The sequence below is a fragment of the Balaenoptera musculus genome, chromosome 14 (assembly GCF_009873245.2).
Source record: "Balaenoptera musculus isolate JJ_BM4_2016_0621 chromosome 14, mBalMus1.pri.v3, whole genome shotgun sequence".
NCBI lineage: Eukaryota > Metazoa > Chordata > Mammalia > Artiodactyla > Balaenopteridae > Balaenoptera > Balaenoptera musculus.
The window spans coordinates 23,332,201-23,344,335 of NC_045798.1; the positions used below are offsets into that span (position 1 = coordinate 23,332,201).

The 12,135-nt window shown below is 44.7% G+C and overlaps 1 protein-coding gene across 4 annotated transcripts in view; it reads left to right on the top strand.

The window, feature by feature from the left end:
• The window catches only part of TTC28 (tetratricopeptide repeat domain 28), a 651,841-nt gene that overhangs the window by 543,028 nt on the left and 96,678 nt on the right, over nucleotides 1-12,135 (top strand). For all 4 annotated transcript variants that reach the window (XM_036874395.1, XM_036874394.1, XM_036874393.1 and 1 more), the window contains 3 exons: nucleotides 3,835-5,176; nucleotides 6,441-6,964; nucleotides 10,605-10,714. In XM_036874395.1, the coding sequence (XP_036730290.1) occupies nucleotides 3,835-5,176; nucleotides 6,441-6,964; nucleotides 10,605-10,714 (1,976 nt within the window). The remainder of the gene's footprint in view (nucleotides 1-3,834; nucleotides 5,177-6,440; nucleotides 6,965-10,604; nucleotides 10,715-12,135) is intronic.

Consider the following 12,135-nt stretch of genomic DNA (forward strand, 5'->3'; position numbering starts at 1 on the left):
GGCTGGGACAGAGCAGACACAGGGCAGAAGAAAAAATTCCCACCTCAGCCGGCCCATCTCCTCTACCCTTGCCTGTGTCTGGAAGTCTTTGTTTTGAGAATCTTCCTATGCTTCTCTAGAGACCCTTGGAAGTGTCAGCTGAGGGGGAAGGCGGGGGCGAAAGGGAGTGTGTGGGCAAGCTGGCTGGGGGTCAGATCATTTTGCCGTAACCAGCAGGCAGTTTCTTTCACAAATCATTGAACCCTGGGTAGCCGTTATCATCCCAACTGCTCCCTATTAACTAGCCAGACTCTTGAGGCCCTGAGAGCAAGAGAAATGGAATTACTTTTCCTTGGAACGCTCACTCTCTGAATACCGTTCATACTGTGTTTAGGAAGCATGTGATAGTTAGCAAGCCTATTGATACACACTACTGTGTTTCTCATACCATTTCTTTGAGATGATTATAACCTGGCCTTATTAATAAGAAAACCAAAAACACCAAAAAGTTTTCAATTAAAAAAAAAAAAGAAAAGAAAACAAAGGCTCTGAGACAGAAACTTAGTGTCTCAAAGATACTCAGCTGAATGAGGTGGGAGCCAGGCTTGTAAAACAGGACTTCTGACTTAAAGTTCTGTGCCTTTTCCACTATAGTGTGCCTTCCAGATACTTAGCCAGCTTCCTATAGGATGGGGCACAAGTGGGGAGGATGGGGTGCTAGCCAGGTGACCTGTTTCTTTAGCGGTAGGGTGCATACAAAAAACCTGAGCTTCCTCAGTTTCCTTCTCTGAAGGTCCCACACTGCTTGCTTCCTCTTAACACCGCCTTAGCAACCAATCAGTGATCATATTGGCTTAAAAATCATTGCAGTGAAATCCAAAAGCTGTGGGAAGAAAATCAATGTAAAGGCATTGCTGCGGGGAAAGTGTTCAGAGGGATGTGTGGGGACTCCTGCTGCCCTCCCCAGCTCTGGCCCTGTTCATGACTGTGCACTCATGGCGGGTCAGGTATTTTGCCCCTTATTTCTCCTTATGCAGAAGCTGAGGAGAGAGGGAATAAATGATTCATTTCCTCTAAGGATACTTGGAAATTTGAAACCTACAAGTTTTTTCTTTAGATAAAAGCCGTTTAGGGATACAGGCCACATTCAGGTCTTCAGAACTGAAATGTTTCTGTCACTAAGGCTTCCTTCAGGTGATGCTAAGGTAGTGCCTTTTGGCACCTTAGAGTTTCTAACCTTGAGACAGGCTCTGAAAACCTGACCTTTCCAGCTAGGACGCCAGTGACATCTCCACTCCTCAGGAATGTTGCTCTAATTAGAGCAGAGTTTCAAAAATTTGAGTAATTTTTAACCAAGGGTTGTGCATTCATCATAGAAAAACCATTTAAAATACAGATAAGGAAAATTTCACCACTCAAAGATTACTACTGTTACCTTTTTAAAAAATGTATGCTGTATGTATAAGTGTAAACATGTATGTATATACATACATCCTATTAATGTTTTTATTAAGTGTACTGTTTGTGCCCATATAACCCCTTAATATATTATAATTTTTCCCATGTCAGTATATAAACTTCTATTTCATCTTTTTTTTTTTACTTCACCATTTTTAATGGCACCATGTTATTCCATCATATAGAGTACCATGATTTGCTTATTTTAAACTATGAAATATTTCACTCATAAAAGAAAATACACAGAAGAATTACCATAGTTGGTTTAATCTCTACCACCTCGAGAATTCCCTTCCCTAGAAGCATATAGTAATTTCAGTAACTAATATTTGAATTTCACTTTATAGTTTATAGTTTATAGTTTACAATGCACTTGGACATACATTATTTCATTTGATCCTCACTACTATCCTCTAAGGTTGGTATCAAGATTATTATTTTCCTCAATTTATAGATGAACTAAAAAAAGCTCAAAGAGGCTAAATGATTTATCCAGTGCCCTAAATCCAGTTAATGTCATACAGATGGCTGGACCCAGAGCTCAGCACGACTCCTGGGGCAGGGCAGACCTCCACTGCAGGCAGGGGAGGAAGTCAGGACCAGAGGAGTGGCCCTGGCATGCTCCTCTCTCTCCCACACCCCGCTCACTTCAGCTTTTATTGTGTGTATTGACGTTATTTGTTTCATGACTGTCTCCCTTATGACCCTGTGTGCTTTCTGAGGGCAGACACGTGTCTTCATTCCTCTCCCTGTGTGCTGCCCTCCACAAGGCTTAGTACACAATAAATAATTCAGTTAATATTTGTTGGGTCAGTGTGTAAGTAAATGAATGAAGGAAGGAAGGAATGAAAGGTGTAGAGATAAGCAAATTACAGAGGCTGGATTTCGATAGCTTGCTTTCGCAGTGCCTCTAGTTTCAGTTCAGACATTTTAGCAACCCATCTTGGTGTTTTTGAGTTCATATACTTCTGCAGGTTTTGGTCACCAGTGCAAATTTCACACGTTGATGCACAGAAAAGCATGTTCAAAACCAAGGGCAAAGAGAAACCTGTTTGCATACTAGATCCCTCCGCCTTTTCTGTGCCTCCCCATCCCAGCCCCAACTGAAATGAACCGGGCTGTCCTTAAAGGCGCTTCCCAAGTTACTTTTATTATATCCCTCTTTTGGAACTACTTTATATTTATGATATTTATGACATATCTCATTTTGAACTGCTTGTAAAAACAACAGCTTAGCTTAGCAGCTATAGCATAGTTTATGAGGGCTGTCTGAAGTGCAGTTATTGTTGACTGTAAAAGCTAGATAGCAGAATTACAAGAAATTCTGGAACAAAAATCATTCAAATCCTCTCACCTAACAAGGCAACTGTTTTTATTTTTGCATAATACCCTCGAGGTCTTGTCCATTTGCACACATTCATTTTCCTAGTCATTGTCAGGGAGCGTGCAGCATTGTTTTCTGCTTTTTCCACTTAACATTATTGCAAGAACTCTTTTTTCCCAATTTTTCTGCATAGACTTCATAATTATCTTTTTAATGACTGCATAATCCCCTATTGAGTTGATATACCAAAATGTACTTATATAATCCCCAAGTGTTTGCCATTGAAGATGTTTCTGATTTTCCACTAATCTGTAATGGTGCAGTGAAGATTGTTATGCATACAGCTTTTGCATTTGTCGTATGATTGCCTTAGAAGACATTCCCCTGAGCAGGGTTGCAGGGTCTGAGCAGCACCGTTGTGTGGTTCTTGCCATGCTGCTCCTCCAAAGGCTGTTCCCGTTTGTGTCCAGCAGTTGATGTGTTTACCAGCTTCAGGGCCACCTCATCAGTATAGGGTATTGTTTAAATTTTTTGTTTGCTAATTTAGTAGAAGTAAAATGGTACTTCAGGGTTGCTTTATTTTGCATTTCTTTGATTATTAAAAGAAATTAACATTTTCCCCTGTGGTTACTCTTTGTATTTCCTTGGATGTGAGTTGTCTGCTCACTTTTACTATTTTTGCCTATTTCAGTAAATTGGGGTCTTGATTTTTCAAAAAAATGAAACAAGTGAAATCTTTATACATGATAGCTATTGAATTTTTTTTGTATAATTCATATATTTTCCAGTATTGTGTTTGCCTTTTAATTTTAGATATATATTTATAGTATAAAACTTATTATTTTTGTAACCAAATCTGTCAGTTTGTTTTTTTTTTTCCTGTTGCTTTGAAGCTTAGAAAGCTATCCCCCCCTCTGGAGAGCTGATAAATATTTAATTCTACCTTCTGTTATTTTAAATTCTTTAATTCATCTGGATTGTATTTGAGTATAAATCAAGTTGCAAATTACATTTTTTCTAAATTGCTAATCAGTCATTTCAACCCTTTTCTATTGTTCTATTCTCTTTCTCAGGAATCATACACCAGATGAAAGGTGATTATGATACTGCACTGAAACTCCACAAGACCCACCTGTGCATCGCCCAGGAGCTGAGTGATTACGCCGCCCAGGGCCGTGCCTACGGGAATATGGGCAATGCCTACAATGCTCTGGGCATGTACGACCAGGCTGTCAAGTACCACCGGCAGGAGCTGCAGATCTCCATGGAAGTGAATGACCGTGCCTCGCAGGCATCCACACACGGGAACCTTGCTGTGGCCTACCAGGCCCTGGGTGCCCACGACCGGGCCCTGCAGCACTATCAGAACCACCTGAACATTGCTCGGGAGCTGCGTGACATCCAGAGCGAGGCCCGGGCCCTCAGCAACCTGGGCAACTTCCACTGCTCTCGAGGGGAGTACGTCCAGGCCGCCCCCTATTACGAACAGTACCTCCGGCTTGCTCCCGAGCTTCAAGACATGGAAGGAGAAGGGAAGGTCTGCCACAATCTTGGCTATGCCCATTACTGCCTTGGAAATTACCAGGAGGCGGTGAAGTACTATGAGCAGGATCTGGCCCTGGCCAAAGACCTTCATGACAAATTGAGCCAAGCAAAAGCCTACTGCAACTTGGGCTTAGCATTCAAGGCTCTGCTGAATTTTAACAAAGCCGAAGAGTGTCAGAAGTACCTACTGTCCCTAGCCCAGTCCCTGAATAATTCCCAGGCTAAATTTCGAGCCCTGGGGAACCTGGGCGATATATTCATCTGTAAAAAAGATATCAGTGGTGCAATAAAATTCTATGAGCAGCAGCTGGGCTTGGCTCACCATGTAAAGGACAGAAGACTGGAGGCCAGTGCATATGCAGCCCTGGGCACTGCATACCGAATGATCCAGAAACACGACAAGGCCTTGGGTTATCACACGCAGGAACTGGAGGTATATCAGGAGCTGAGCGACTTGCCGGGAGAGTGCAGAGCTCATGGGCACCTGGCAGCCGTCTACATGGCCCTTGGGAAATACACGATGGCATTCAAGTGTTATGAAGAGCAGCTAGATCTAGGGCAGAAGCTGAAAGATCCGAGTCTAGAAGCTCAGGTCTATGGCAACATGGGCATCACAAAGATGAACATGAATGTGATGGAAGAAGCCATTGGCTACTTCGAGCAGCAGCTGGCCATGCTGCAGCAGCTGAGTGGAAACGAGTCTGTGCTCGACAGGGGCCGGGCCTATGGCAACCTGGGGGATTGCTACGAGGCCCTGGGTGACTATGAGGAAGCTGTAAAGTACTATGAACAATATTTATCTGTTGCCCAGAGTCTAAATCGCATGCAAGACCAAGCCAAGGCTTACCGAGGCCTGGGAAATGGACACAGGTAAAAATGACAGAGGACAAATGTGGTTGATAAACCTGCACAAAGAGCAGTTGTGAAAGTAATGACCACTTAATGTCTGCATGGCAGCTTACTGACTACAAATCATTTCCATGCATACCTCATTTTGTTCCTCCAATAATTCTGTGAAATTAGCAGGGTATGTTTTTACCCTTATATAGGAAGAAACTAAGGCCCAGAGTTTATGTCCAAGATTACACAGCTTAAAAGGGACAGCTGAGAGTTAAACCCAGGGCTCTCTGACTCCAAATGCACTACCTTTTTGACTACATCATAATGAGCAGAATAAAAGAGATAATAGGAATGGGAAAGATGAATGAATCGATCTAACTTATATTTTCTGAATGCCCCTCACATTATATGGATGTGTTCATTAATATAACACCTATACCCACCAATTACTTGGACCCCATTTTGTTGCTTTTAGGGAAAGCCACCTCATAATAGTGGGAGTGAATAAACATATACTGTCATGCTAGCCACCTTGCATAGATATCTTGCTTAATATTTATAGCAATCCTGTATTAGTCTACATTTATTATCATCTGCTATGGGATGTGGGATTTATTAGCATCCAGAAACTGAAGCTCAGGAAAAGGAATTCGTGTGTCCTACACAACTGGTTTCGTCTGCCGCCAGAATCCATGCTCTCTCACTCTTATCTTGTCGTCTCTTAGCAGCACAAAAAGATACACGGTTGGCCAAGGTGGTGCTTTCCTTCTGAACGTGGGCAACCCAAGAAGGTGTCTGTGTCTGCAGAATATACGGCCTCTCCAGATAGGCAGGGGATTAGGGCTCCTGGAGTGGAGGAAGGGCAAGGGTCAGACTAAATCATCACCCAAAGAGTGCTCTGAGAAGCTAAGGGTGAAAGATTTATAGCCATTGTAAAGTGATTTCAAAAACATAGTCTAAGCAGTAGTGGAAATTGGGAGGCCCAAAGAACCAAACAGTTCACTTGCTATCATTGTGCCTATTAATATATTTTATGTTTCCTCTGGGGTATATATCCCATTGAATCTCAAGCTCTTGGGAAGGTCACTAAGGGATGACTTTTGAATTGCTTTCCAGATTATGAAATTCCCCTGCATCTCACTCTAAGGGCACATGATAGATTTTAGCTAGAAGAGGAGTTAAGAGCTTCTATAGTAAGTGACAGTGACAAATGCTTTTCATTTTCTCAGGGGCTTTAGCATGTCTGCACCTGCACAAAATAATATCATTGCTTTTCTGTCTACATCCCCCACAGGGCAATGGGGAGCTTGCAGCAAGCCCTTGTGTGCTTTGAAAAGAGGCTCGTGGTTGCCCATGAGCTCGGGGAGGCCTTTAATAAAGCCCAGGCCTATGGAGAGCTGGGAAGTCTGCACAGCCAATTAGGGAATTACGAACAAGCCATTTCCTGCCTTGAACGCCAGCTGAACATTGCTAGAGAGATGAAAGACCGAGCTCTGGAAAGTGATGCCGCCTGTGGCCTGGGGGGCGTTTACCAGCAGATGGGGGAATACGATACAGCCCTGCAGTACCACCAGCTGGATCTGCAGATAGCAGAGGAAACCAACAACCCCACGTGCCAGGGCCGGGCCTATGGGAACCTGGGCCTGACCTACGAGTCCCTGGGCACCTTTGAGAGGGCCGTGGTCTATCAAGAACAGCACTTGAGCATCGCTGCACAGATGAACGACTTGGTGGCCAAGACGGTGTCTTATAGTAGCCTTGGAAGGACCCATCATGCTTTGCAGAACTATTCCCAGGCAGTCATGTACTTGCAGGAAGGTAAGTGAAAAGGTCTGTCGCGGCTGCTCGGTCTACTCTGAGACTGAGCTCACAGTCTGCTCAGAAGGAAGTGTGCACGGTGTGAGTGGCCACCTCTGTTTGGAGTGAGGATCTCAGAGGCCACATCATCAGTTCAACTCCAAAACCATGGTGTCCCCCACTGGGCATTCCTTAGTAATACAAAGGCTTTCCACTGTCCAGGATGCATTACCCAGCTTGTCTCGCTCTGCTTGCCAGCTGTCCAAGGAGCTGACACCCTCCTTGCTTTTCAGAGTCCTCTACTGAGTGAAAAACACATTCTCCACAAGGTCAAGTTAGATCTAATATTGTACAAGTTAAGGGCCTGAATCAGAGGAAAAATGCACAGCTGTTCCGGGCCCATTGTCCCTTTAGAAAATAAGCTATATCAAAGCTGTGTAGAAGTCCATTTCAATGTGGCAGCCGGGGTCTAATCCAGAAGCACCTGTCTGAGGGTCGCTCAAGCCATCAGCCAGGTTTCCCAGTGCTGGTTACCCACGGTGCTGGGCTGGTGCCACAGTAGGCTTATTTCAGGCAGGCCCAGAAAGTGACTGCTTCCCTCCCTCACCTCTTTTTCACCCCCTCCCCCCACCCCCTCTCCTCTCTGGCAGGCTCCATGCAGTCACCTGCGCACAGTCAGGCCTTGGACGCTTCCTTCCTTGTCAAGCAGGAGCCCCACGGCAGTGTGTTTACCCTCCACCCCTTTGGAACCCTCCTTTGGAAAGCACTTCCTCTCACACGGGCACATGGCATCCTGTCATCCTGGGAGGGAAAAACAGCAGATACGGTGTTCTTGGCTCACTAGTAAAAGGAAATGGTTGCTGATTTCAAGCAAAAACTGTCATTTATAGTTTCCAAAATTTTTTGGCATATATAGTTTATCTAATTGGATTTCATTCTCATGGTAACCATGAGAGTTGTATCTTTTTATTCCCATTGGCAGCTAAGTGACCTGAGGCTCAGAGACTACAGTGGCTTGATCCTGACCATGCGGTCAGTCAGTGGTGGCATGGGGCTCAGCCCAGGTTTCCTGACCTCAGGAACCACACAAGACCTTGTATGCAGTTCTTTCAACCTCCCAAGAACAGAGCAGGGCTGGGGCCGTCATGTCCACGATTACTTCTGATCCCCAGCTGGAAGCCGGGAGAGAGGGAAGCAGCACATGAGGTGGAGAATGGGCCAGGGGCTGATGGTCGCTGTGGTCCTCTGCACAGACCAGGCTTGCTCTGGCTTGCAGGCTGAGAGATTACTGAGAGGCTAGAAGCCACTTCCCAGACATGATTTGGCTCCCACTCAGTGGGAGCTCTGCCTCAATGCATTAAATATGAGAGGTGGCTTTTGGTTTCCTGAAACTAGACTGGTAAAATTCTAACAGACTGGGGGCGATTTTCTTTTTTTTTTTTTTTTTTTTTTTTTTTTTTTTTTTTTGCGATTTTCAATTGAATATGTGAAAACTATTAAATTCAGACCCAGCGTATGACCACCTTTCAACTGTGTTCTGTGGTACTTCCTGAAATATTACTTCCATGAAGCAGCTGCTTTGCCTGAGATATTGTAACATAATTCTATATTTATGGAAAACTCTATTTTTGTTGTTGTAATTTTAAGTCTTGCAGAGATCTAAATTCTTATCGCGCCATCTCCACAGTGTCTTTTTCGTGGATGTGCTCTACCAGAGAGCCTGGTGTACCTCGTGGACCTGACCAGATGCCTCTTCGCATGAGTTGTTCCAGGTGCAGGACACCTGGAAGCCCCTTTCTGAGTGCTCTGAGTTGGGTCTGCAGCCTCTTGAAGCGAGGGGACAGTTCAGTTGGAAACCACTTCAGTACTCTCTCTCCCTCCTGGCTTTCAGACAGGGCTGTGGACTAGCATGGCCCTGCCCACATGCAATAGAATCTCACAGGCAGGCCTGGTCAGAGCCTTTGCAACAAGCTCTCCACGTGATTTGTGTGGTTACCCGTGATTAAAACCACTGGTCTCATCCAGCTTTTTTTCTTTTTGCAAATGAAGAAAGGGAGGCTGGAGTAATTTAGTGACTTACCTGGAGTTATGTAACTAGTTTCTGGCAAACTAGGCTCCAGGAGGGCTGGATGGGTGGGTCAGATTCCTAAGAGGCAGAAGCAGGTAGAAACTGGAGAAGGACAGATACCATGTCTGTCCAGTGGGCTTTTAGCTCTTCATTGTTGAACTTCTGACTGTGGACCAGGGAGTGTCCTACACGCTGGGGATCCAGCAGGGAGCAAAGTCAAGTCCCTCCTTGCACAGAACATACCTTCTGGAGGAGCTGCCTCAATGACTTTTACTTCCAACTCAGAGGCCCAGGCCTAGCAGGGAGAGCTATATTGCTGAATGAATATGGTTAGCTTGTTGAAAGTTAAAACAACCGGTCTCCTCCTGGTTTTCACCCAAGAACCATTTCTTTTATTTCTGTTCCTACTCTATGAAGTATTTTAAAATGTGAATAATTTGCAAATACATATTGTTTTTGTTACCCCATGACATGATTTAAATTTAAAATGCTGTTTCTAAGTTTTCTGAGTTATGTGCATTTTGAGATGCATGATATTTTATGAGTTTGAACCCGAGTGTCACTTTTATTAGCCTCTCAACTGACTCAATTCCTTTTCGAAAGTCTGAAATTGTGTGGGCCCAGCATGCTCAGAGGCAGGCTCCCATTCACCCTGAATTAGATTAGAAAGAAGAAGTCCTTCCTTTGTGTGTGCAGTTGTAGTGTGGGAGCCTTCCTGCTGTCTCGGCACAAGCTAACTCCTATGTACAGAGAGCAGGATAATGAGGGCAAAGTGTTGCTGAGAACTGCTTAGTGGCCAATACAATAAATGGTTGCCTTCAGATTTGACTCCCACAAAGCCCTGGAGGTTGCTGTTGTCCTGAAATCCAGAAGCTTGCTGTGGGTAAGTGACCCAAACTGCAGGTGCCTATCTGAAGGCCATTAGAATGAGAACAATCTCATTTAAAGCTTTCAACTCATAATAGCTCTTGTTCTGAAACCCCGCTGAGGCACATCAAAGTCTCAGCCGTAAAGGAAAGGCAGATTGGATGCGAAATGCCTCAGTGGCATCGGTAACAGAAGGCAGGGTCAGGCGGTGTGAGCATTCTGCTTCCAGGAGGACATCTGATGTGTCTCTCGTCAACACTGATTGGATGCTGTACACATGGGATAGGAAAGAGTATTAGCTGGGCTTCTGTACTTGACTATGGAACTTTCAAGAAAGACTTTTGCCAGCCAGAGAATTGGGTTAGGTAAACTTATAGGCCAGGAGTTTTCATTTGCAAAGCTAGGGATTTCACAGCTGGGAGGGCTGCCAGTTAGGTTCCATTTGTTTCAGTGTTTCTGCCTACCCTGCAAACCTGTCTCCTGCTGATAGCCATCACCTGAGCTCTTGCTGGGGCAACTTGGAGTGACCTGGAAAGGTCACTACCAGCACAGAATTTGAAAAGAATGCTTACTCTGCCTTGGCTGATTCTGCTCTTGTCCTGCATTTTAACTCGCTGTGTTGCTAACACTCTTTATATACACCTGAGGCAGAGTTACCCTCCAGAACTCCTTGGCAGGATGGAATTGTCTTTTATGTGTCCTCAAAATTTCTCTATCTGAATTCAGGTTTAAGGTTAGCAGAGCAGCTGGGCCGAAGAGAAGATGAAGCCAAAATTCGCCATGGTCTTGGCCTCTCCCTTTGGGCGAGTGGGAACCTGGAGGAAGCCCAACATCAGGTGAGCAGGAGAACCCTGTCCCGAGTGGATTTTGTTTCCAGAAGCATGGAAGACCTTGGGATTACTATCCTAGTAGTGATGACATTTGCCACAAGGTGTTGACCTGTGCTCTTGGGTTTGACATACAAGATTTCCAGCCTGTGTTAGCCCAGGCTAACATAGTAAACCATAGTAAACCATAGTTGAACCATAGTAAAGACTCTTACTCACTTGTATGATAGATTTCTCAATAATTTCTTTGGAATTCTTGTATTATGTGCTACTGTTCCTCATTAAACCTTAATATGAAATTATATACATTTTATGACAGAAGTAAGTAATCCAAGAATTCATAATTATTGGATTTACTGTCTTTGTAGGTTTCTAGTTATATCACTAGATGCTTCTCTTCCCTCTTCCTCTCCCTCCCTCCCTCTCTCTCTCTCTCTCTCTCACACACACACACACACACACACACACACACACACACACAGTTCATGTTTCTGCATACACACAAATAGTTGAAGAGAAGCCTGCTCTGTGCTGGCTCTGCAAATTAGAAAGATCCCTGGAATTATGGGTTCCTCTGTCAGGTTGGAGGAATTGTGAGATGGCATCTAAAATTACACACTCAACTGCTTAGGCAGCACTTGCTGTGGAGGGCACTGCGCTAGCAAAGGGGGCCAAGGATTGGTGAACCCAGGCTCCTGTCGTAGGTGCTCACAGGGAGTGAGGACACGATATGCTTGAACTTGTGCCACAGCATCCTGGGATGTTATGACGTTTTTACAGTTTAAAGAATTAATTCTCTAGTTTTCTGGTTTCAAAATTAAAGTTTGTATTGATATAGTGATTTATAGTTTTCAGAGTACTTTCACTGACTGGATTTATTCCTAAATAACCCTGTGAGGTAGAGTGATAACCATCCCTTTACAGAGAAAAAAACTGAGGTTCCGAATCTTACCAAAAGTCACCCAGCAAATTAGTGGCAGGGTTGGGAATACATTCCTCTCTCCTAGTCTAAGTCCCTTAGTCTTAGAATTCTGTTCTTTAAATTTGCATGAATTTAAAATTTGATACTGTTTCCACATATAAATATCAGAGAAATGCCTTGTCCCATTGGCCTTGTGGTCCACTTAGAGCAGCAGGACAGTGTCTCCTTAGGAGTGTCATGTGTCTGGTCCCAGGGTGTCCCTGTGAGTGGACGTGGCTCCCTGGAGCACTGCTGTGCAGAGCAGCATCTGGTTCAGCTGAACTGCCTGCAAGAAGCCCTCCTCCTCCCCCTGAGAGCGCGGCTGCCGTCAGGGTTTCCCCCCAGCCTCAGGCGTCTCCAGCCTGGCTCCCCCTCACCTGCTCCAGTTCCAGCCCTTCCGCACTGTGAGGCGTTGGGGTGGTGCATTACAGGTGCTTGATGACAAGAGGAGAGGCTTTTCGTTTGTTTT